We start from the raw sequence: 26,031 nt of genomic DNA, 5'->3' as shown, positions 1-26,031 counted from the left end.
ATGGACTTCTAATGCACTTCTACTCACTGTAATAGATGCATCGCAGTCATTTTTCAATTCTGATGCATCAGGCTCGAAAAAACTGCAGCCGGGAGTTTTTAGAGTAATGGATTAATTACAGAACTTTAAAAATCTACCTCAGTCTGTCTGATCCACGGAGCCTGGGATTGTTGAGTTTGGACTCTCAGGGGTATAGAGTTGTTACTGAGGGAATTCATGGATGTTTTTGCCAAAGAACATGTTTGAAAAATAGCCTTGAGGTGAATGGGTTGTGAGAAGAAGTAAGCAAGACTTAAAAAGTTTAGACACATTTCTATGATTTCTCACCAATCCCACACCAAATATCAAACACTAAAACAATAAAACGATTTTTAGTTTGGGTTTTTCTTCACCTTAGCTTAGTTTATCAGGCTTACACATAGGAGGTGGGATTGACAGCGAGCTTGATAGGTGAGACATCTGAAGGCATCTGAGAACGCATACTTCTTGCTTCTTGAATAGGTCAAACAACAAACCGAGTAATCAGAATGAAGGCGCCTTTCATGGCACTCAAAGTCGCCATACAACAATCAAAATATAAAAAGAGAATTAAAACAACAGAAAACAGCAGCGTTTGCAGCAGAACATAAAAGACAGATATTATGATTCAAATGCCTGTCTAAACAAGTAAGTTTTGAGATCTGACTTAAAAACTGAAACAGAGTCAATATTCCTGATGTCAATGGGCAGGGAGTTTCAGAGACGAGGGGCAGAGCGGCTGAAGGATCTTGACCACAGACATGCTGGAGGGACAGTCAGGCTGACGGAGGAGGCAGATCTGAGAGACCGGGTGGGGATATTGATGCACAGGAGGGCAGAGAGGTATGGGGGAGCGAGGTTATGGATGTCCTTAAGCGTCAAAAGGAGGATTTTGTAGTTTATATGGTGTTTGGTGGGAAGCCAGTGGAGTAGGTGTAGAACGGTGGTGATGTGACTGATGGACGGTGTTCTGGTGATGATCCGGGCAGCAGCGTTCTGGACCAGTCAGAGTTTATGAGGGAGTTTTTGGAGGAGACCAAAGAGAAGGGAATTGCAATAGTCCAGACGGGAGGTGGCCAGAGAGTGAACCAGGATTGCTGCGCTGTTGGGAGTGAAGAGCGGAGGCGGTCGATGTTTTGAAGGTGGAGGTAGGCGGACCGGAGGGTGTTGTTGATGTGGGTGTGGAATGATAAGATGCTGAGTGACGAGGACGACACCCTGACTCTTAGCCTGTGGGGAAACCGAGTAGTTACAGGGGGAGGAGCTTGGGAAGGTGGAAGGCAAGGCAAATTTATTTATATAGCACAATTCAACACAAGGTAATTCAAAGTGCTTTACATTGACATTAAAAGCAGCAAGACATAATTAGACAGTAAATAACAAATAAAATGATAAGAAAAGAAGTAAAATAATAAAAAGCACAAGCTGTTAAAACTAAGGGCAGTGGAGTACAGCAGGTAAGTTTAATTTAAGAGTATGCTTCAGTAAACAGTAATGTTTTTATCCTGATTTAAAGGAGCTGACAGTTGCAGCAGACCTCAGGTCTACAGGAAGTTTGTTCCACCGGTGAGGAGCAGAATAACTGAACGCTGCCTCACCTTGCTTGGTTCTGGTTCTGGAACCACAACAAACCAGATCCAGATGAACCTCAGGGGTCTGGGAGCTTCATAGGAACTAACAGATCAACCATGTATTTTAGTCCAAGACCATTCAGTGCTTTGTAGACCAGCAGTAAGATTTTAAACTCTATCCTTTGACTCACTAGAAGCCAGTGTAGTGATTTCATGACCGGTGTAATTTGGTCCAGTTTCCTGGTGTTCGTAAGGACTCTGGCGGCAGCGTTCTGGATCAGCTGCAGCTGCCTGATTGATTTCTTGTTCAGGCCTGTAAAGATGCCATTGCAATAATCCAACCTACTGAAAATGAATGCATGAATAACAGAATCCCCTTAATTCTAGCAATGGAAGTGGGTTTGGAAGAAACGTAAAGCTGGGTGTCGTCCGCGTAACAGTGGAAATGGATTTTATGTTTGTGGAATATCAGTCCAAGTGGGAGGAGCTAAAAAATAAATAGGATAAGGCCCAGGACAGAGCCCTGGGGGAGGGTGGGTTAGGAATGTTTTCAACTGGATGTACTGAGTACAGCCAGAGAAATATGAGTGAAACTAGTCTAGGGGTGTGTCAGTTATACCTTTAGTCATTGTTGAGAAAATATACATTTTGACATGAATTATGTGAATATAGCAAAGAGGATGGGCTGATATAATCTGGTCAACAAATGATTTTATATTTAAAAATATTTATTTATTTTAAAATTTTTCTTTTAAAGTTGCATTCTGATTTTAGCAAAAATACTTTTATTGACTAATTTTGTATTTATTTCATTCAAAGCTTTTATTTTGTAACACAGCTTCAACGTTTTTATTTGTATATGCAGACTTTTATCTTGTAAATCAATATTTGTTTCTCTGTGACTCTTAAAAAGCCACATTTATTTATTCAAATTCAGTGGAAAATACTGTATTAATCCCTGAAGGGAAGTTAATTGAATAATAATGCTATTAGTAATTAATTGTGTATTAGTATTAATTGTTAATAATTTAATTTATCAGACTTATATTTTCACATATATATGTGTTTAATTCAGGGGGCTTTTATGTTGTAATTCCACACGTATCTATTTATTTTAGGGGACTTGTTTGTAATGCAACATTTGTTCATCTCACTGAACTTTTGTAATCACTCATCTCATAGTTTTGGTCGATTTCTGTTGTTAATTTCACAAATATTTCAGAGTAGTTTCATTTTCTAATGCCACATAAATGTCTTTGCTCTCTCATTTCTGTCTTATGTTCGCACAAAGGGGAGTAGTGGGGGGGGGGGGGGTTGGGGGGTTGGGGGGGCATGGCTACCTACCACAAAAAGATCTTTATTTTTTCACTTCCTTCCATATTTTCTGTTTTTCATGTTTGTGTTAATTTGTTAATTAAAATTGTTGTGAAAACACAGCGTAAGACTCAGATTCAGGCCCAGATTAAGGCTCAGATTCAGTCCCAGATTCAGGCCCAGATTCAGGCCCAGATTCAGGCCCAGATTCAGGCCCAGATTCAGGCTCAGCAGTGACTGTTCCAGCGCCCCTCCATGCTGTGGCTCTTGCTGGAAGCTGCACTGTCTCCTGTAGAGTCCCTGCTGACAACAAGCTTCATTTGAATCACAAAACAGCAGCACCGACTCCCGCAGGGTAATGGATATAAAGACACTGCAGTGGTTAAAAATAAAAGAACAAAAATTGGCCCTCGGCAGCAGTTACCATGGCAAAGGTTTGTGTTTTCAGTTTTACTCCAGTTTCTGTGTTGGTTGTTATCATGAAGAGCCAGGTGAGACCTGCCCCATTCTGCTCCATCAGATCATCTTCTACGAGGAGAAAAACTTTGGAGGCCGTTACTATGAGTGTGTGAGCAACTGTGTGGACCTGCACTCCATGTTTGACCACTGCCGCTCCATCAGGGTGGAGAGTGGCATGTTCATGATCTATGACCGGGCGGGCTACACGGGGAACCAGTACTTCATGAAGAAGGGGGAGTACTCGGACTACATGGGCATGACTGGCATGAATGACTGTGTCAGGTCCTGTCGTATCATCCTAGCGGTGAGTCCTCCAGTCAAACAAAGTGCACGTTATTCTGATAATGTTAGGAAAACCCTCTCGTACACCTCATTTTTTACGATTCAGTGATCATAGATCCACAGTCTGTAAATTCATGGGTGAAATATGATTATTAACAAACCTCATCTTCTGTTCAGTTGATATTTTATGTTTGTTTTAGGAATATTTCAGTAGCCAGGCTCTTTAAATTAATACTCACATAATAAGGACTAGAAATCCTGATAAACACTGTATCTCATGAGATGTAAAAGTTTTGAAAGTTTTAGAATAGAGAAAGATTTATTCACAATACCATGATAATAATTACAATAATACAGTCGAAATAAGTGGGTAGAGTGAATGGGTCCCCCAAGGAAGCTAGGAAAGCTTATAGGTGGGGGCCCATAGTTTAACCTGCATTTTGCTGAAGGTCTCCCCAGATCTGAAAAAATAAGATGTTACTGTTTATATGTAGTCCTTAGGAGTCTAACCATGATAAAAATGTAGCTCTGTAGACATTTAAAAAAGAAAGAGAGAAAAAAGAAACGCTTTTTAAAATCGAACCAGTCACACAGCGGCAGTTATGCGCCCCCGTGTGGTCACAAGTGGTATTGCTACAAAGATACTTTCAAGTTTAGTTTGGAGTTCATGACCACTGATCAGCAACCTCTGGAGCATGACTGGTCACAGTACAAACACAAATGTATTCGCCCCAAAACAAGTGATGGAAAAAGACGTTCTTCATTAACTAGTATTTCAAAATGTGACTATTTTGTCCCGTATGAGTTTCTGCAGCAACACAAGGGCATTATAGGATGTAAATAACTGTTTCTGTGGCAATAAAAACACACAGACATTTATTGTTATTCAGTTGAGCTTAAATCAACACTAACTAAAGGCTGCAAACACTGAAGACTCCTGGGCTTTGGACAGAGCCAGAGTCGCTGTTTCCACCTTCTCTCCAGACTTCAGAGAGAAGTGTGCAGTGTTAGTTTTTTCATCCAGCTCTACCGCATCCTCATGTCATCCTTTTCTCTGCTCTTTTATCAGAGCACCAGCTTCAGGATGAGGCTCTATGAGCACTTTGACATGGGAGGTGTGATGATGGAGCTGACGGACAACTGTTCCAACCTCATGGAGCGCTTTCACCTCACCAACTTCAACTCCTGCCACGTGATGGAGGGCCAGTGGCTGCTGTATGAGCATCCCAACTACAGGGGGCGCCACTACTACCTGACGCCCGGCCAATATAGGAGCTTCAGAGAATGGAGTGGCATTAGCTCCAAGATCCACTCCATCAGGCGTCTCATGGACCTCTAACGACGGGAACAGGAATTTTGAAACATCTGCTCTTCGCCGTGTCCCACGCGCTGAATAAAATGGCATCAGTGCTCAAGTGTATTCGGTTTTGTTCTTGCTCGCTGCTTCTGCAGGGCACGTTTTCTCAGGAGGACGTGGCGTGGTCTGACATCCTGACCTTCATCCAAGAACTGAATAAAATACTACAAGCGCTGACACCTTCCACACCAGGCTCGAGCGTTATCTATCGTAGAACTGCTGCACCTTTCACTCGCTCTAATTTTTATTGACCTACGGATGATTTACTGAAAAATAAATTACAGTAAAAAAAATGAAGGATTACCTTTATTCTAAGTGTTGAAAGAAACTCCACTCAGTAGTGTTTTTAGCATCTACTTTAGATCTTTCCATCCATCTGCATGTTATTCATAAACATACAGACTATAATAAATACTAAAAATACCAAGTAGAGTACTAATATTTCATATTTTTTCCTCCAAAGGCCCAAACCAAGAAAATATCAGCGCTGCGTGAACTACGAGGCTGGTCCGTGATCCTTTGTGTTATATAAATTACCTCTACATTATTACAAATACAGTAATTGCAGCATATGCATATGTGTTTATTGGAGTGTCTCCACCAGAGAGCAGCATTACAGCTGAAATTGAAGATTACACAAAGTCACACCAGCAGGTTTGACTTATGAGTCCTTATATAACTTCAATCAAATTCATAATAACATTATAAGAAAAACAAGGAGAAGTTTCCATCTCAAAACAAATATGATGATCTGCAAATAAGATTTTACGGATGACTAAAAACAAGCACAGAAAGTTATTTTTCTGTGAGCTGCTTAGATGCTGTAGGGATTTTTTAATGATTTGACTTTGATAAGAGCATGAAGGTTGAAGCCATCCAGCGGTGACGTCACACCGATCAGGTTCAACCTGTCCAAATACATGTAACTCCCAAACATCTCTTCAGGACAACACAGCTGCACAAACGCCAAAGATTCCTGTCTATTACAATATGAATGACACATGCAGACTCTGCATTTCCCATTCACTATATATGTGACAGGTGGGAGTCTTCAAAGAGCTGGGTGGATCACATGGGGCAAGGCACAGGGCAGGCGAAGAGGCTAACATGGGGAAGGTACACACCATGATAATATGCTCCTGCCGTGAAATAAGGGGGAAAAAAACTTTACTGTGCAAATTCTAATGGATTCTTTGCAAAAAAATGTATTATCTTCACTTTAAGATCATCTTCTATGAGGACAAGAACTTCACTGGGCACCACTTTGAGTGCTCCAATGACTGCGAAGACCTGCTGCACAAACTCGCCCGCTGCAGCTCCATCAAGGTTCAGAACGGCTGCTTCATGGTCTACGAGAAACCCAACTACACTGGAAACCAGTACTACCTGAGGAGAGGAGAGTATCCTGACTTCCATCACTGGACGGGTGTCAACGACCCGGTCAGCTCCTGTCGCTACATCACCATGGTGAGCTGCTTTATCGGCTAATTCAATTATATGTCCACATTACTACTGAAATAATACATGAAGGATAAAATCTGGCCATCAGTTTTTCTTTTAAACCATTTAAAGCCACTTTATGTAGCTAACCACATGGGGGCAGGGGTGGAGGTTGGTAGGGTGGGAGGGTCTGGAGCTTCTTGTAATACCACTGTGTACCACCAGTGGTGAGCTCTGTTGTGTTCAAACACCAACCATCTTACTTCCACATTGAGGCTCATGTGGACCTAAGATCCGTTGCAGTTCCTCGAATGGCCGCTAGATGCTGGCCCCAAAAGCGAGTCAATCTCCATTGACTACCATGTTAAAACTTTAGAGCCGTTATCACTTCCTTATCTGTAATCATCATGCTACTGCTCATACTATTGTGCTTAAGAAAGCAACCACCCGTTGCGAACCCAACATTGTCTAAACCCGACATTTTTGTTTTTGCTATCGAGTCGACATGTTAAACGGTATATTTCACTGTAAATGTCTAACGGCAGCTCTACGGATATTCCGACTGGATCTGGCTGAACAGAGTTGGGAGCTAAGCTAACTCTGATTGACACATGGTGGGTGTGTTTCTGTCGGCTTCCAAAGCAAGATGGCTGCACCATAAAGAAAAACATGCACGCGAAGAAAAACAGGCTTCAAGCCAGCTCTTCAGGAGCCAATGGTTCATGTGACTTAATGCTTCGTCCATTGTTTTATACGGTATGGTTGCGTCTTAAACCAGGCAACATGTGAACTTTCTTACGAAATGCTTCTCCTGTGTGGTTAATAGTGTTATTTTAACCTCGAATCACTTAAGAGCCCAGATATACTTGCTGTTGGTGCTTGCGTTCACGTCCAATTGCAACGTTGCTCGTGTAGTACGCGAGGAGAGCGCGTCATACCGGCGGTAACCGATTGGGGCTAGTAAGCAGAGCAACAGTTGGAAAAGTGATTAAATATTTAGTAGTAGCGGTAGTAGCAGCGGTAGTAGCAGTAGCAGATTAGAACAACGAACAAGTTAACATGACAACATTGGATGAAGAGTCAAATGAACGCAGGATACGCGTGGCGGCCATGATGCGTACGTGTTCTGAACTGCAAGTATATCTGGGCACTAAATGCGCACTGCAAGGAGTTTTTGAAATGTTAAATGCTGATGGCTGAACATGTACGAAGTATGTGTCTATGTGACCTGAATAAATGTAGGCGCTATGGGCTTCGGTGTGCAGAACTGTAGTCGTCACTTTCCAAAAACTAAATTTGAGGGAGAAGACCCAAACCAATCCTTTATTGAAGAGCACCGGTCAATCCCAGAGAAGAGGAAAATGATCAGAACGTACTCACAGAAGCTGCCTCCAACTCTTGTTCAATGATTGTAAAAACGTTTCCACACATTCCCAGGCTTTGCTTTTTCCCAATGCACACCAAGAAAAATGCTTATCCTTACGCAGATTGACTGTATTCAAACATGGGAAGTATGGGTAACCTGAGAACAGCAAAACATCCCGTGAGGGGGGTGACTCAGGGGAGGACTCAGGAGGGTTTGGCATTTCCATTTACCCTCAAAAACTAAAGCAAAGAAGAAGAGTTTACCAATCGACAAGAAAATCATGCGGGGGTATTGTGGGGAGGAAAAACGAGAGTTGGTGGACTTTGTTGTGGTTTCAGAGTGGAGTTATCAGGACCTGGAAGACTGCGATAAAGCCGAATCTGACCACAAAACGTGAAGGGTCATGAGCGAAGTCATCAGAAAGACAACAAATCGTGATGTAGGTTTCACGAAAGAAGCTACGGACTGACATTCCCAGTATCTTCTGTTGTGTTTGGTGACTCCCAGAAATGTATTTGGTGACTGTTGGTCTATGATGAAGTGGAAAGACCATTCAAGATGGCTACCGTATGTATTTAGTCAGTTTTGGCTTCATCACAGTCTCCCAGCCCTTTATACCTCCTTTCTGCAGCGGCAACAAACCCACCAGCTCTGGTTTTTTCTTTCCACAAGTATATCACCCCATTCACAGTAAAATATCCTCTAAATCTCTGCTTTATTTTCTGAAAGGCATGTTGATTGGTAAACTCTTCTTTTCTTTAGTTTTTGAGGTGAGTTTGGGATTACCGATGTGAAGTGTTTTTTAAGGGCTAACTCGTAACTCCGTCCGCGGTGCCACACTCGTATCGCACAGTCCATTTTAATACAATCATGTCCATTAAACAACTGTATAGATCATTATCTAATGTCTATCCGTGGCTTTGTCTCTTTCTGAGGACATGGGTCATTAACTGGTTTTATCTCCGATCCAAATTCAGGAGCCCAGTTGTTTCAACATGCGTTTTTATGGGCGGATCGAGTTTGGTGGCCAGATGATGGACCTGATGGACGACTGTCCCAGCGTCATGGACCGCTTCCACACAAATGACATCTTTTCCTGCAATGTGAAAGAAGGCAACTGGCTCTTCTATGAGCACCCGAATTACCACGGCAGAATGTATTTGATTAGGCCTGGAGAGTACACGAGGTTCAGCGAGTGGGGTGGCAGGAGCGCCAGGGTTGGCTCCATCAAACGCATCATGGACTACTGACCTGCCGGGGAGGACCGATTACGGCCCACAAGACTATTTTTGGTTAATATTGGGAAAAAGTTTTGAATATACAGTATCTGTGCAAAGCATTATTTAAATATTAATCAAATGTTTTAAATATCTTCTAAAAACGGAAAAGCACACCCAAGAACAACTCATTTCTGGACTGCTTTTTGATCTCACACTCACCATTGTAATAAAATAACTGCAAAAAAAAGGAGTCTTTTCAGTCCATTGAATTGTGAGAAAAACCTCAGACCGTGAATTATGAATACTTAAGAGAAACTTGTGGTTTCCAAGTGTTTATTTGGTCTTACAACATGATCCCAGGGGCACTTGTGTTATTGCACATCAGATTTGTCAGGCCAGCTTGATCAAATATGAGTTTCATCTTGCTGACACTGTTCAGGACAGCATTTATTGTTCAGTAGCTTTTTCGGGAGGAAATAATGATGAACGTAGGGGAAAAGAACAATGTCCCATCAAGCAGCAAGAGTCATCTATACATAAACAGAATTTTCCCAGCCGCACACCCCCAGCCCTGATCCAACATCACTCTGTGGGATATATTTGAATGACAATACTTAATGCTGTGCAATCATGCAGCTCCCCATTCTTTCTTTTTTTTATAAAGCACAGAGGCTTGGCCCTGGGACAGCATTGAACAGCGATACAGTCTGATGCCAGAATAACCATGGGGAAGGTATGGAGCGTGAACTCTTGAGTCTGTCTGTGTGTTTGCGGCGTCTCTTAGAAATGTGCAAACGACCCTCTGTGTGCTGCTTCCTCAGATCATATTTTACGAGGACAGAAACTTCCAGGGGCACTCTCACGAGTGCGTCAGTGACTGCGCCGACCTTCACACCTACTTCAACAGATGCAACTCCATCAGGGTGGAGAGCGGCTGCTTCATGGTGTACGAGAGGCCCAACTACATGGGTAACCAGTACTACCTGAGCAGAGGGGACTATTCTGACAACCAGCGTGCCATCGGCATCGGCGACTGTGTCAGATCTTGCCGCATGATTCCCCAGGTAGGTCATACAGCCTTGATCTGAGAAGTCTTTCACATTTGTTGCTTTATGAAATGATGCTCTGTTTTCATTTAGTCACCAGAGAACTGCAGAAATGTATGTAATAACGCGCATTTCATCCGATGTCAGTATAAAGGTTCCTACAGATTGAGGCTTTATGAGAACTTCGACATGTCCGGTCAGATGCACGAGCTGGATGACGACTGTCCAAACCTCCAGGACAAGCTCAACATGTCCGACTTCAACTCCAGCAACGTGGTGGATGGCCACTGGCTGCTGTACGAACAGCCCAACTACAAGGGCAGGGTGCACTACCTGAGGCCCGGCGAGTACCGCAGATACAGCGACTGGGGGGGCGTCAGCCCCAGGGTCGGCTCCATTAGAAGAATCGAAGACCTCAACTAAAGTTGATGCATATTTCCCAAAAGTTGAACTGTGTGTCTCTACAATAAACACTGACTCATTATCAAAACTTCACCTTTGAACGTGTGTATCTGCCACAACTTTATCCCTACATTCTTATTGTTTGAATATACTCATAAAAAGCAGCCAAGAATATCAACGACAGCTTCTGGTTAGCATGCGAACTGCACATTAATCCCCCTTACGCTGCGGCATACCATACCAAACCATGCCAGACTTGCCATCTCCCAGTCTGTGCCTCTGATGGGATTACACGGTCTTTGCATACAATCAGCGTTAAACACCAGAGAGAGTAAACTGGACAGTGTGGGACGGGAAATTTGTTCTACGTATAACCAACAGAAAAAAATTACAGAATATTATATTAAGAGTCAAAAAGAAGCAGGAATCACCTGGTAGAGTAAGAAATGTACAGAAATGCGTGATAACATAAAAGTACACATAATCTTTACAGATACAGGTTCCCCATCCCATGAACTGTCTTGCACACAAACATAGGTCTATATATGTAACATAAAAGTCTCTCTCTCTCTCTCTCTCTCTCTATATATATATATATATATATATATATATATATATATATATATATATATATATATATATATATATATATATATATATATATATACATATATATATATATATATATATATAATTAGATATGATCGATGTTCTTTTCATAATTGTCTTCTTCTTGAAGAATATGACAACCATATTAACAAAAATGACATTTTACGAGGTCAAATGAGATAACAGTGCCATAGTCATATCTACTCCATACATCTTAATGATGATAATAATGATGACATCAATTGTAGGAAGTTACCATTTGAAGGTTTTCTTCATCAGAATCTCTCAGTTGTGTGTTCTTATGGGTGAAGGAAGCCAATGCAGAAATGTTTGTCATGAGCATTGGAGTCCCTGCTGTTATTTACTGACTCAAATAGGTCATTACATCACTCTGATTCACCATGACATCACGAGACACCATCTTCAGCACATACTAATAAGTGTGAGGGACTTATGGCCACGTTGAGGCCATGAAACGAAAGAGTAACTAAGATGAGATGTAATGGGTCCACAAAGTGAGATCACAAGACGACAAGTCTTCAAACAGTCAAACACAACTGTAAATCTGTGGCGTCGAAAGAGCCATGATGCTGAGGAGAGGAAAAAAAAAAAAGCATCACATCCACAGGTGAAGTGTCAGAGTTGTTTAAATCCTAGCAAAATCTTTACATCCACAGCACTGAGTGGCAGCACATGTACGTCCACTTATTTACATACTGTGAGGTTGCTCAGGAAGACCGGCAGGCAGAGAGAATGGCTTCCTGCCCTGTTACCCAACATATTTAATGCCACAGGGCTTTTCCATGTTGTTCTGCAGCCATTGTCCGCTGGACGTGTGGATACTATACTAGTCTTTTCCTTTGTCCATGCATGTCAAAACACCAAACCAAGTTAATTATTTATCCTTTTTTTTCAACTACAAATCCATATTTCTGACCCAATGTTGTGCTCTAACAAAAAGCTAAACATGTGCCAGTAGCCTTTAGTTATAACTAAGAGAGAATTTGAATAACAATGCTTTGTTTGTGAAGAGGTGGTATAAAAAGCACTGAAAACATGGGGAATCTCTCCAACGGAGACCATGGGGAAGGTAAGTACTGTTTGCCCTCTCAGCTCACACTCAATGTAAGTTGCACCGAAGCCTAAGAGCGCAGTTTTATTTTAATACAGAGCTCGGGTCTCTGATAAAAGTTAAACCAGAGGTTGTCACTACCCTAGTGGATGTGATTTTTTTAAACACAGAACTCAACTTAAAAAAAAAACAAAACAAGAAGAACCCAGCAATAGAGCAATGTGTCCCTCAACGGTCTCTTTTCATCCCCAGATTATCTTTTACGAGGACAAGAACTTCCAGGGCCGGAGCTATGAGTGCGGCAATGACTGCACGGACCTTCATTCCTACTTCAGCCGCTGTAACTCCATCCGGGTGGAGAGCGGCTGCTTCATGATCTACGAGCGACCCAACTTCATGGGCCACCAGTACTTCATGAGAAGGGGCGAGTACCCTGACTACCAGAGGTGGATGGGTTTCAGCAGCTGCATACGCTCGTGCCGGATGATTCCCGTGGTAAGAGTGATGCTGTGGCAGCAGATCAGGACCAGGTTTGAGACCAGCATTTACCCAGCTGCGTGACTCTCTGATGGTCCTTGTGTTCCTTTCACAGTATCGAGGCTCCTACAGATTGCGGATCTACGAGAAGCCCGACTTCAGCGGTCACATGATGGAATTCATGGATGACTGTCCCTGTGTGTCTGATCGTTTCCATCATCGCCACGTTTACTCTTGTAATGTTATGAATGGCTTCTGGATCTTTTACGAGTACCCCAATTACCGAGGCAGACAGTACTTCCTAAGGGCTGGGGAGTACAGGAGGTACCGCGATTGGTGTGCCACCTGCGCCATCGTTGGATCCTTCAGGAGGGTCACCGAATTTTAGCCATGAAGCGAAACCTTGCTGTAAATATCAAATCTTTTATTTATTAAAGATGTTGAATTTTTAACCTGCTTTGTGAGGATTATTTTCATTGATTTCTTCTAGATTTTTTTCTTTCTATTAATCTCTTTGACAGGAAAAAACGACAGTGATTTTATTGACATGAGGAAGTAAAAGGAAGCAGATATAGACCATGTGCAGCGAAGCCCTTCCCCTTAGTTACATTTCTGGCACCTCTGTGAAGCAGTTAAATACTTGCACTTTAGAAAACTTTGACACGTTTTCTTGGATTTCAAAGCAGAACACTGTGGTTTAATGAAAAGACCCTGACATGTTAGCTCTTACTTACAAAGCTCTAATCAAAGTCCATCGCAGCACGGTTATCAAACCCTTCCCACTTTCCTAAATACAGAATTTATTCCTTATTTTTTGTGAAAGCGGTTAAATCCATTCAGTAATAACAATAAATATACTTTCATATTAAACCATACCAGTGGATTTAGGAAAAGATAAACTTGCCATCACTTCTAATGTTTGATTATTGTTTGGTTCAGTTTGTCTATTCATCTGTTTGCAGGGCTGCTCAGAAAGCTTTGGGCAGAAGTGACTAAAAGCTTCACCATGTGGAATTGAAGCCAATCCGGAGCTGGTTCCAAGATTTTTTTATTTATTTAAAAATTGTACAGTTCTGGATTTTTCTTGCTGTTCCAGTTAAGAAAAAGGAAGTACCTTTCACAATAAAATGAGATGAAAGCAGACTGTTTAATTCACAATTTTTGTATGTTGCAGAACTTCACCCCAATCCATAAAGCCTCAATATATTTGCTCACATCTGACCCCTCACTGGTTTACCCCCCTGCCTTCTGAAAATATGACTTGGGAATTCTGCAGTTTAAAATAGTAATTAAGTTTAATTTACACATAAAAATGCCATATTAATTCAAATGTATCACACAGCTTTACTATAAGGTAGGGTCTTGCTATTGCCGTATTGACCTTTATGTTATCTTCTACAGTACATTCTGGAAGCTCGTTAACTTCAGGCAACAGAATGTCCAGTGAAATGACCATCCTCAGACTCAAAGTTCAATTGAAATAATTACCCAGTTGGAAACTCATCAATCACAGCAACAAGCTCATAAACGATGTGATATAAAACATATAAAATATGTAGGAAATCAGATTTACTCTGCGTTGCTTTTACTCGTATTTTAATAAAATTCACGATTACGTTGCAGAGCATGCTCGACGGCCACTTTGTCACATTTTGTTTTTAATCCATCCTTTCATCAAAAGTAAATACTAAAAATGTTAATTATTGAAAAAATTAAGGTTTATACTCAACTTTAAGAAGGTAAAAATAATAATAAAAATATATACAACATGTATTTTTCTGTTAATATTACATAGCCGGTCTATGGAGAGCAGTTAATATGCTGCAGCCAGGAAGGTGCGGAAGAGGGAGGGTGGCGTTGACAGATGGGCCTCGGCTCGGACTCGATCCCTGGTTCAGCCTTCGTGCACGGGTCAAAACCTCTATTCACGGAGCTACGCAGGCATCCCTGCAGCTGTATTTTTGCCCATTTCTGTTTTAATTTACTATGTCATTTTGTCCTGTAGGTTAAAATCGGGCTATAAATAAAATTGGCCGTACGTGGAAAAAATATAGCTATCTTTATAAATCGTGATTATATTGTTTTCTTTTAAAAGCTCTGAATTATTGAACGTTTATTTTTTACATAAATCAGCTAACAAATGAGCCAAATATGTAATTTGGCTTTTAAACTAAAGCTATTTGCATTAAACAGTCAGGCTTAAGACTTTTAACTTACAAATCATGATTCGTTTTCAGTGTGGGAGACTGAAAGATGTAGAAAAAATGTTTGATTCTTCACAGCATCTGAATATCTGTAAACGTTCTGAGTCTGTTACAGGTTTGTTTGAGATGTGGCCTGATGTCACGTTCTTTCCATCACTCATGATCTGACCACATGTGGAGAACCTTCTGACTGAGAATGGAGCACACGCACATCTTTTGCTTACAATGGACAATGCCGATAACTGATGCCAGAAATGTATGGATGCAGAGCCATTGTTACAAATTTAAAGGCACCGTTCAGCAAATGTCATACTGCTAATTCATCAGCTTTGCGCATCTGAATAACACATCATTGCCCCTGCGACTTTGTATAAAAAGCCCAGGGAGTTGTGGAGTTGGCAGAGCAAGTTGAACCATCCACTGGGAAAAACCTAAACCACCATCATGGGCAAGGTAATGAGAGATTTACCAACATATTGAACAGGTTTAGCAAAAACAAAACATTTCAAACTTTGTGATCTTTCCTCCTCTTCTTTCAGATTGTGTTTTACGAGGACAGGAACTTCCAGGGTCGCTCCTATGAGTGCATGAGCGACTGCTCTGACATTTCCTCCTACCTGAGCAGATGCCAGTCCTGCAGGGTGGAGAGTGGCTGCTTCATGGTCTACGAACGTCCCACCTACATGGGCATGCAGTTTTTCATGAAGAGGGGCGAGTACCACGATATGCAGCGCATGATGAGCATGGGAATGATGTTCGACTCCATCAGATCCTGCAGACTGATCCCCCATGTAAGTATAACTGCACACCCCTTTAAATTAATCTCACCCCATTTAGCTTTTTTTGCTGGTTGCTGGACTTACAATTTCCTCACACCCAACTACAGCACAGAGGCCAGTTCAGGATGAGGATCTACGAGAGGGAGAACTTCGGAGGTCAGATGAATGAGCTGATGGACGACTGCGACAGCATCATGGAGCGTTACCGCATGTCCGACTGCATGTCCTGCCACGTGATGGACGGCCACTGGCTGATGTACGAGCAGCCCCAATTCAGAGGCAGAATGATGTACCTGAGGCCCGGAGAGTACAGGAGCTTCAGGGAGATGGGAATGAGCGGCATGAGGTTCATGAGCATGAGGCGCATCACTGACATGTGTTAGGCCTCTGTTTTTCAATCAAGTAAATAAAAACGTGTAATTCATAAACACATTTGTCAAGTTTAGTGTTTTTATTTGTTTTGTTCTTAAAAGCAAAGTTTCAAATAATATTTTGAATTTTGAAATAATCTGGGGTACGAAAACAACCCGTGATGCCAATATCATCGATGCGACCCCCCCCCCCGCCAAAAAATAAAAAAATGATTTAGTCAATGCACATTTTTTCAGGAAAATATTTCAAAAATCTGCAATCTGATTTAATCTGCATAAATCCCAAACCCATTGACATGCCTTGATAGGTGTGTAGAGTAGCTGCATAATCTGTTGTCTTTACTGTGAGAACACAGGCTATGCTTGGCAATAAATATCTCAAAATACGGCTCAGAAGGATGTGAAAACGTCAACAGGTTCTCATTTGCATTTCTTTATATTGACCTATGAACCAACCTTAGCTATCAAACACATTGATTTTTTTCACATTGATCGGCCCTGAAGAAATTCCAATTCAGTGCCCCTCCCTCTCTCTACCCATGTGTATATATTGAAAATTGACTACAACGTTTCCTTTACATTTTTCTTAGATAGTAAAAATGGCATAGAAATGTTAAAACTCAAGAGGAGTTGGTTAAATGCGCAGCGTTATAAGAACTCCTGCGAGACAGGGCTTGGGCAGTGGCGTGAGCAGAGACTTTGGCTTGGGTCGTGGCGAGGGCTGGGGCCTTGGCTTGGGCAGGGGCCTTGGTGCCGGCTGAGGAGCCGGCAGGGAAACGGAGACAGGCTGGGACGCTTCCGGAGCCTCCCTCGGGAATAGGGACATTGTGAGGTGCGTCCAGGACCACCTTGGGAACAAGGACAGGAGGGATCTGTCGCCGCTGCAGAGGTCGTCTCCATTTTTACCTGTATTCGGCCTGCACGCTCTTGGGCCCACCAAAAGCCAGGCACCTTCCCCAGAAGGGGGATTTCTCTTCCTCTATACGGCGCCGGTCGGGCACAGGCAGAGGAACAGAGATGGGCTGGGGCACATCCGGAACCTCCTCGGGAAAGGGGACATGGTGGGGTTCTCGCCGCTGCCTCCGTCTCCATTTCGGCCTATATTGGGCCTGAACGCTCTTGGGCCTGCCAAAACTCAGGCCTGTTTCCCAGAAGGGGAACCCTTCTTCCTCTCGCCAACCTGGGATTGTAAATTCTGCCTACTGGTAGACGTATTGCCAAAAGGCAAAACTCTGTTCCGTCATGGGTGTGGAGGATAGGACCCAGACAGAATAGGAGACCAGAAGGCAGGAGTTCCAGAAAACAGTGATTTATCAAGTTAAACAAAACCAAAGGCGCTGCTGAGCAGGATTGCCAAAAACCAGAACATGAACATTACAAAATCCAAAAACCAGACCTGAAACACGGAGGGACGAAACAGTATGGATCAGCAGAGAGCAAGGGAAAGACAAGATAAGATATACTGTACACAGAAGGCTTGACGAGACATAGGTGCAGACGATCAGGGCAGACGGGAACTAGGGAAGTCAAGACAAAACATAAACACAAGGACATGAGGTTTCAAAATAAAACAGGAACCTAAACACCAAAACTGTGACCAACAAAAAAACGTGACATTAGTGGCGCTTTTACACTAGTACCTACTCGCCCCGATTTTGCGCTTTTCCACTAGGGTTCGAGGCGAGTGGAGGCGTGCCGAGTTGATACTTTTTCTGTATCTATTCTGCTGAGGTTCTAAGCGTGCTGAGTCGGCCCTGGATCTGACGTCATCACACTGCACACCACCGATTGGTCGGGGGGCGGGGCCGTCAGACGTTTGAGTCAGGAGGCGGAAATCAGCGAAAGAGCGACTCGCGACTTCTTCATTTTATTCGACAGGCAATGGGAGCCCCAATTTGTTTGGTGATCCAACTCTGAGGTGCAGATGTTCATAAACCTGGTGGCTGAGGAGAGAATTAAAAAGGGATGTATACGGGGGATAAGGAACGACGTAGGCGTAGGCGAAAAAAAAAGCAGAGCGCGGGTGGAGAGGAGAGACGTCTCTCTCCCTCCAGCCCGCGGCTCAGCGCTGATGGGCAGGGAGCTGGGTGGAGGGGGCGGTGATTTAGCGGGCCGTGACGTCACGGCCCGCCACCAAACCAGACGCGCCGTTTTTGCATAATTATGCGGGAAATCCCAGAAAGCACACAATACACTGAATGTTAAAAGTTCGTTTTTTTGGGGTGTAATTGATGTCAAGACACCCAACAAAACACAAAAAATCAAGAAAAATGTGTTTTTCATGTCACAATACCTTTAAGGAGATCATGAGGAGTGTGGGGCTGTTTTAGGGACAAGTAGAGTAAAACAATGAAGTACAAATACAATACAATTTTATTCTGACAATATTGACATGACGGTTTGGACTTCTTATTTACTTTTTGAAAAGTTAACCTTGAAAAGTAGTTCTGTCCTACTTGAGTGTAGAAATTCTTGATGGTGGGCTTGAACATGTCCACATGCAAGATCTTGTTCTCAGTAATTAAAGGCCTTGAACCACAGAGCATACCGTGGGGGGTACCGTGGAATAATGCACTGTAATAACGAGAAGGCGTTGTTTGATTCTCTTTTTTTAATGCTACGAAAAAAATACTCTGCATGGGTGAGGCTACTGGTGCCAAAACTTTACCTCCAGGTCCATGATCTCCCTCTGAACTTTTAACCTGGTAGCGGTACAGACGTTTCACACAGCACTCACTGAGACTAAGGACATTAACTAAAAACCCACAAATATGAAAAAATAATTTTGTTTAACCTGATGTATCCAATCTTGTTTTTATTTCATGCTCAATCGAAAGAGTTGAGCTTTCGGATGCTTCAAGACAGCTTTATGAAGACTGACATGGCATGCACTCTATCTTTTAAAGTTACCGGTACTTCAAATGTTAATGGAGGTAAACCACATATATACAAATGACACATTGATTCAGAATATAAACTCATACCAATCACCTATTTATATTGAATATAGCTTTCAAATCAATATCAATAATCCAGTTATACTTAAAGAAACTGTTTATTCCAGCAAAAATATCAATACATGTAGCGATTCATTCTGAATGTTCTCCAAACTTTTAGATGCCACTAAATAAACAATAACATATTTTCTTAATAGATCTCTATCTCTATACCACATCACTAAGAAGGGAAAAAGGTGAAAGAAAAAATAAAAGTAAGTTTCTTTCCTCTTCTGTGTCAAACCCACGGATAAAACATCACAACCCGTACTTTTAAACATGTGAAGCTAAAATTTTGCTGTCTAAAAGGAATGATGTGGAAACCATTGGTGGCCCCCCACAACACGTTTTTTACTGTCTACTGAAGTCCGGACAACAAAAGACTCCAGGCAAAAACAAAATGCAGTACTTTTCCTATTGTATCCCACAATGGTAGGGGCAAATAAGGCTCTTTTATGTACTCCTAAAATACAGACACTGTAATGTCGACCAATTGTTTTTGACTGTCAGCATTTTCCAAAAAACAATATGTATGGACCGCCGTTTCATTCAAAATTAAATAAATAAATACTTTCAATTAATAAATATTCCATGAAATAAATAAATATGACATTGAAATAAATTCAGAATAAATTGATACAATCTTTATTTTTAAAATAATTTAAATTTTTTTAAATTTATTTCATGATGGTATATTTTTTATTCGCGAGACTTGTGAGACAATGCCACATTTACAGTAAGTATTTCATTTTATTTTGCATTGTCATTTTTGTTTCAGTTTTTTTAAATGAATGGTGGTGGTTACCTTTGTCGGCTTGGACAGTTGTGAACTTCAACCTCATGATGGACAGAAAAACTGGTAAAACATCAACAAAGAAGAAGAACAAAACACATCCAAGACTAAAAGCATCTCAGATGTACTGAGAGGCTGCCAACCACCTTGATGAAGTGGTAGCGCAGGACCCACCTACACCAGCGTTTAATTAGATTAAACTCAGAACACCTTAGACCAGGTCCCTATTAAAAACCAGAACAATTCATCATGCTAAAGTAACACTCTACCGCATTCATTCATTCATTCATTCATTCATTCATTCATTCATTCATTCATTCATTCATTCATTCATTCATTCATTCATTCATTCATTCATTCATTCCCCTATACAGGATCATGGTAGTTTGCTTGAGTCTGACCCAGCTCTCTTCAGGCAAGAGGCAAGGGTACACCCTGGACAGGTCACCAGTAAGGAAGAAAATATATTCATCCATCCATCTGGAGTATAATAACCAGGGGTGTAACGATACACTAATCTCACGATACGGTACGATACACGATATTGAGGTCACGATAACGATACAATACAATATTATAGGAGTATTTTTTTAACAATCTTGAATGAGGAACATATGACTGGAAAAAAATGGTATTTTATTTGAAAGACACAAAATACAAAACAATGCTGTGTGTTTGCCCTATTCTTATAGTTTGTAATGCTTTATAACTGTTTAAGTTTTAAAGAGCAAGCCAGGCCAACCATTTTCCGCAAACTGAATTAAAAGTAAATGTCAGGTTTGCATTATGCATCTTCAGTTGCATACAAGTAAAAATATTTTGCCACAAACTGAATAGTTTCTCTCATGTATGACTTGACTTTTTTCTTTTCCAGAAATTTAACAACTAAAATTAAATAATTGTGTATTTTGGCTCCAGCGTATGGCGTAGTCGCCTAAATCCCTCATTTTCCACAACAGAAAATGGTCTCATATCCCATGCCGTGAAAATGACAATGTCCTTAGTTATTGCAGTGGCTCATGCACTCGATTGTTTAAGTTTAGGAAGAAAGGCATTTGTCAACGTTGCCTGACCTTTAGGTAACGTTACCGTCTTCCCAGGCACCGCTAACTGTAATTCACTGTGATGGCGCTGCATGTGGCTTTGTATGTTGCTAGTGTTAGCCGCGGTGTAGGGCACGGTTCTCTTACAATGTTTGAAGATTGTTTGCGCCTTGTCAGCCACTCAATCGCCGTTTCTATCCACAATTGGAAATTCAAAATGCCGCCATACCGGTGACTTATATGTGGCGGGGGCGTCTTCTATTGCTACGTTGTTCTCCATTCTACTTTAAATCCTACGCGCACACTCCACTGAAACAACAAGCATTGGAAAGATGGGAGATGGGGGTGCAGCACAGATTAGTCACCCACTAGCTCAGAGCGCCCTCTTGTGTTAAAAAAAAATCACTATATTGAAAAAGAAATCAGCATACTTGTATTGACTGGATAAATTTGTCCCAATATCGCGCTACGGTTTGTCACCTCCACGACACGTAGGCTATCTTGACGTTTTTGTATCGCTAAATTTCGTGGCACGATATATTGTTACACCCCTAATAATAACTATCTTTGGTATGTCAATAAGTTCATATTTAAACGTCAAGTCTACATTGAGGTAGCAGACCTGTTTGGTGGTGTTGAAGGGATCTTACAATAAAAAAAAAACAAAAAAAAAACTGTTATTGGGCAAGTAGGTAAATAATGATTCACCTGGTTCTTGGCTTCTCTTATTGAAACGAGCCCTTTCATAAATTATATTATATTTAAATATGAAGTATGTATCAAAGGCTTTCTTTACTGGCTTGTACTTCTTCAGATCTGCATCACTTACCCTGCATTTACACCGAAAGCTTCAAAATCGCCTGTGGTCGCTAGCGGACGCTTGCAGTAGACGGGGCTTTCAAGCTGCGCTGCAGAACTGGACAGAAAAAAGTGAATATACATCTATATATATCAAGCCAGTTCTTTCTTGTTTAAACAAGAAAACAAACTGTTGTAGCAGTGGCGTAGCCAGAAAAGAGACTTTGGGTGTGCACCAGCAAATCTGGGTGTGCCAAATTTTTTTCAACAAAACTAGACGTTACACCTCCGCAAACATTCAAAAGCATGTATATCCAACATTATTAACAGTGCAAAACATATCCACATGTTGTGTGTTCTCTCAATATATAATAAGTATAATAATATATATAATATAATAATAAGTAATATAATAACCACACTTTATGCATGTCCTAAAAAAAACACATCACAAAAACACAACCACACACACACATAGCTACTCAATGAAGCAAACATAGTGAAATATAACACTCATGCAGTCGGAGCCATAACGTATCCACATTACGCATGATCAACAAAGCTATTTAACCAGAGGCAGAACACAACTATTTGGCTTAAGGTCGGCCTGATGGTTTTATTATAAAATAATAAAATAAAATAATATAATTTTCCCAAAAGGACAGGTTGGTCAGCAGAAATTCAAACCATACTGGGCACCAAGCATTTTTAATAGCTTTGAATAAATTGCAAATCTTGCTTATGCAATCTTTCCATAAATCATATTTAGATATTAAGCACTTAGTATCAAGTGGCTCTTCCTACACTTCCACCTAATATTAGACCAATCTGTTGGCTTCCCCTGCCTGCATGATTCTTTCTCTCTCCCCCTCTCTCTTCTTTTTTTCTACCTCTCCATAAAGTTACCGTCAATCCAAAACACTCGCGCTGCAGCGCGTGCTCGCGGGGGCGCGCATTGGAGCTGCAGCCTCATGAGTGTGTGTGTCGGGGAGGAGAGGAGGTGAAAGAGCAGAGGGGCGCCTAATCAATGACGTGCTGCTGTTATTAATCATATACATTACACACAAACGCTGTTAAATACAGAAAATGCACACTTCAAATCTTTTTCAAACATGAGCAACGAGAGGCTCCTCAGTCTCTCTGTGAGCGTCGTCGCTCTGACGGCTCTTGTCCTGTTGACTAAAAAAAGGCTCCACAGAGCAACTTGTAACAGGCAATGCTATCAGAATACGATGCAAACAGTTAATCTTGGATAAAACATCTTTGTCGCAGGAGTCTAAGACTTCAATAATGGACGGGAACTCATGTCCGCCATCCATCTTCTGTTTGATGAGTTGTCTGAAGGCTGATTTATGGTCCGCGTTACACCGACGCAGAGCCTACGGCGTAGGGTACGCGGCGACGCACACCGTACGTTGTGCGTCGCCGCGTACCCTACGCCGTAGACTACGCCGTCAATTTAACGCGGAACCATAATTTAGGTTTAACAGTCCAGCTGCCGCGACACATCGCCTGACGGGGGTTTTACATGCAAAAATAAGATTTTTTATTTTGAATTATTTTGAACATCATGATTACATACTAATAGCCTAGATTAGCCTAGATTTAGAATACTTAGAAGACTATACCAAAAAACAAAACCAAAATGCATCAAATTTTTGGGTGTGCCAGCTGTCTCTTTGGGTGGCACTGGCACACCCTGGCACACCCGTGGCTACGCCACTGTGTTGTAGTAGTCCAACGAGATGACACAAAAACATGAATAATTAGCTCCAGATCATTTTTAGAAACAACTGTTCTTAGTTTAGAGATATTCCTTAAACGGTAAAAACAGTTCCTCATCAGCTGTTTGGAGCGTTGTTCTAATGACATTTCTTTGTCAAAGACAACACCAAGATTTCTTAGGCTGGACTTAAAAGACACACTCAAATCACGAAACAGTATGGGACGAAACAGTATGGACCAGCAGGGAGCAAGGGAAAGATGAGACAAGATATACACAGAAGGCTTGACGAGACACAGGTGCAAACGATCTGGGCAGTTGGGAACAAAGGAAGTCAAGACATAACTTAAACACAAGGACATAAGGGTTCAAAATAAAAAGAGACCCTAACTAACCAAAACTGTGACTGTCCAATAGGATTTACTCTATTTTTTCCTCCTATTTTAGTGGCCACTGGAAATAATGCAGTCCAAAATTAATAAAAAATATTCTTTTAGGAGAAAAAATAGTAACTCTCAAATGACTCATTTTTCTTTTGTAAGCCTGTTCTTTGAAAAGATCAAAGGCTTCTACTGAGGCTGCTGCCGCCATGTCTTGTGCGAAAGTGGAAGCAGCCAAAGCAAGTCTGCCTCATGCCAAGATGGAAGTGGCCCTAAAGGTAGAAAAAGCACAGTTAGAAGCAAAAACGGACATAGGCTATTATCGTTAGAACGAGAAACAGCTGCAGCTGTGGCTGAGACCGAATTCTTAGACGCTGGTGTCGATCGTAGTGATTGAAGTATCTCAGAGCTTCATTGCAACCCCTCTTGACTCAATATACCGTACTAAAGAATGTGTCAGCCAAATGCTAAAAAGGAAAATAGAATATAGATGCAATGCAAAATGATTTTATCGCTGTCTCAAAATGGGAACAGACAGCTGCACATAGAGCCAATGCCAATGCATGCCATCCAAAAACCCACGCCTCAAAACAGTGTGTTGCCAAGCCGATGCTGACCTTCTCACAGCAACACTAAACCAAGTAGTAACACATCAGCAGCCACAGTGTACTCCAGATATGCAGCTTAACCCAGGTAATGTGCAAGATAATAGTTGCACACATGGGGCAAACCACCCTCCTTTTCCCTGCATGCCCAGCCACACACCTCAAAATACCCACCACAACCAAGCAAACATGACGGACTTCGTCAGATTTTTTGGCTCGCCGGGAGCTGGTCACCACAGGCAGTGTTGGGGGTAACGCGTTACAAAAGTAACGCAATTACAGTAATGTATTACTATTTGCTGTAACGCAGTAATATAACGCATTACTAATAAATTTTCGGTAATATTTTACTCGTTACAATCTAAGTAACGCGCGTTACAACGCATTTTAACCCGTTTAGCTGTTGTTTTTTAAAGAATTCACCAACACCGCGTCCGCGAGACATCCCGACAACAGAAAAAAGCGTTGGGAACGCGGCGCGGCGGAACGTAGCGCCGCTGGACACTGTTTGTGTGGGGACTGTTCAGTGAGCAGAGCCGGCAGGGAAAAGTCAACAGTGCGGCGTGTCCGCGTGTAACTTAAATCTACCATGGTCTCAGCGTTAGGGCTCGGCCAAGTGAGGCTTTATTAATATATGGGCTTTATACATTTATTAAATATATATGAGCGCGGAGTCGGCGAGGAGCTGCGCGCGGCGAGGAGCCCGAGCCGGGCTCACAGTCGCTGTGAGAGTGGATTTATGGAGCTTTCGCCGTAGGGTACGCAGTAGTTCGCGTAACCCACGGCGTATGGCCTGCGTTGGTGTAACGCGGAACCATAAATCAGCCTTAAACCACACCTGCAGCCCATCAGGAGGAGAGGTTAAAACAGCTGCGAGTTGTTGATTGCTGGTTCGTTTTGTTAACTCTGAGAGCTTTATTGGTTTGTTTTTTAGCTTGCTGGTGTTTTTTTTCTCTCTGGGAGTTATTTATGAAGAAGTTCTGAGTTCCGTGTGAGCAGTATTCGAGTTGAGGGGGGATGAGGGGTGATGTGATGGCACCCCCCCTGAAATTAAAACGGTCCAAATCACCCCCCCCCCCCTGAAATAAAAACAGTCCAAATCATCCCCCCCTGAAATAAAAACGGTCCAAATCATCCCCCCTGAAATAAAAACAGTCCAAATCATCCCCCCTGAAATAAAAACGGTCCAAATCATCCCCCCTGAAATAAAAACAGTCCAAATCATCCCCCCTGAAATAAAAACGGTCCAAATCATCCCCCCTGAAATAAAAACAGTCCAAATCACCCCCCCCTGAAATAAAAACGGTCCAAATCTTCCCCCCCGGAAATAAAAACGGTCCAAATCATCCCTGAAATAAAAACGGTCCAAATCATCCCCCCTGAAATAAAAACGGTCCAAATCATCCCCCCTGTAAAACTGCCATCCCTCCTTTCCATCCCTTATGTCATTTAATCAATTAATGTGGTTTTACTGCTATTTCAACATTTAGAGTCATCACCAGAAAAATAACACCAGAAAAATAACTTATTTGACAATTTTCACCTGTTTCAAGTAAATTTTCACTTGAAATAAGTAGAAAAATCTGCCAGTGGGACAAGATTTATCTTTTTTTGCTATTTTGTTGAAAGTAACTCAAAAGTAATACACAAGTAGTGTAACGCATTACAATTCAGATATAGTAATATTGTAATGTAACTAATTACTT

The 26,031-nt window shown here is 41.8% G+C and overlaps 4 protein-coding genes across 4 annotated transcripts; all 4 read left to right on the top strand.

The window, feature by feature from the left end:
- Nucleotides 1–3,203: 3,203 nt before the first annotated feature.
- Nucleotides 3,204–5,421, top strand: LOC133445785 (gamma-crystallin S-1-like). The gene is made up of 3 exons (XM_061723219.1): nucleotides 3,204–3,337; nucleotides 3,424–3,666; nucleotides 4,714–5,421. The coding sequence occupies exons 1-3, from the start codon at nucleotides 3,329–3,331 to the stop codon at nucleotides 4,981–4,983; spliced, it is 522 nt and encodes a 173-aa protein (XP_061579203.1). The 5' UTR covers nucleotides 3,204–3,328; the 3' UTR covers nucleotides 4,984–5,421.
- A 634-nt stretch (nucleotides 5,422–6,055) lies between these two features.
- Nucleotides 6,056–10,563, top strand: LOC133446294 (beta/gamma crystallin domain-containing protein 1-like). Its single transcript, XM_061724304.1, has 6 exons — nucleotides 6,056–6,117; nucleotides 6,226–6,468; nucleotides 8,785–9,050; nucleotides 9,745–9,760; nucleotides 9,849–10,091; nucleotides 10,221–10,563. Exons 1-6 carry the CDS (start codon nucleotides 6,109–6,111, stop codon nucleotides 10,494–10,496), a joined length of 1,053 nt encoding a protein of 350 aa, XP_061580288.1. The 5' UTR covers nucleotides 6,056–6,108; the 3' UTR covers nucleotides 10,497–10,563.
- A 1,577-nt stretch (nucleotides 10,564–12,140) lies between these two features.
- si:dkey-57a22.15 (uncharacterized protein LOC795575 homolog) lies at nucleotides 12,141–13,759 on the top strand. The gene is made up of 4 exons (XM_061724303.1): nucleotides 12,141–12,209; nucleotides 12,283–12,651; nucleotides 12,749–13,041; nucleotides 13,596–13,759. Exons 1-3 carry the CDS (start codon nucleotides 12,141–12,143, stop codon nucleotides 13,019–13,021), a joined length of 711 nt encoding a protein of 236 aa, XP_061580287.1. The 3' UTR covers nucleotides 13,022–13,041; nucleotides 13,596–13,759.
- Nucleotides 13,760–15,201: 1,442 nt separating this feature from the next.
- Nucleotides 15,202–16,048, top strand: LOC133445766 (gamma-crystallin M1). The gene is made up of 3 exons (XM_061723178.1): nucleotides 15,202–15,290; nucleotides 15,377–15,628; nucleotides 15,724–16,048. Exons 1-3 carry the CDS (start codon nucleotides 15,282–15,284, stop codon nucleotides 15,997–15,999), a joined length of 537 nt encoding a protein of 178 aa, XP_061579162.1. The 5' UTR covers nucleotides 15,202–15,281; the 3' UTR covers nucleotides 16,000–16,048.
- Nucleotides 16,049–26,031: the final 9,983 nt, after the last annotated feature.

This window comes from Cololabis saira, chromosome 6 (genome assembly GCF_033807715.1).
Source record: "Cololabis saira isolate AMF1-May2022 chromosome 6, fColSai1.1, whole genome shotgun sequence".
Classification (NCBI taxonomy): Eukaryota; Metazoa; Chordata; class Actinopteri; order Beloniformes; family Belonidae; genus Cololabis; species Cololabis saira.
The sequence above is the reverse complement of the archived record's forward strand: the minus strand, read 5'-3'. Positions and strand labels throughout refer to the sequence as shown.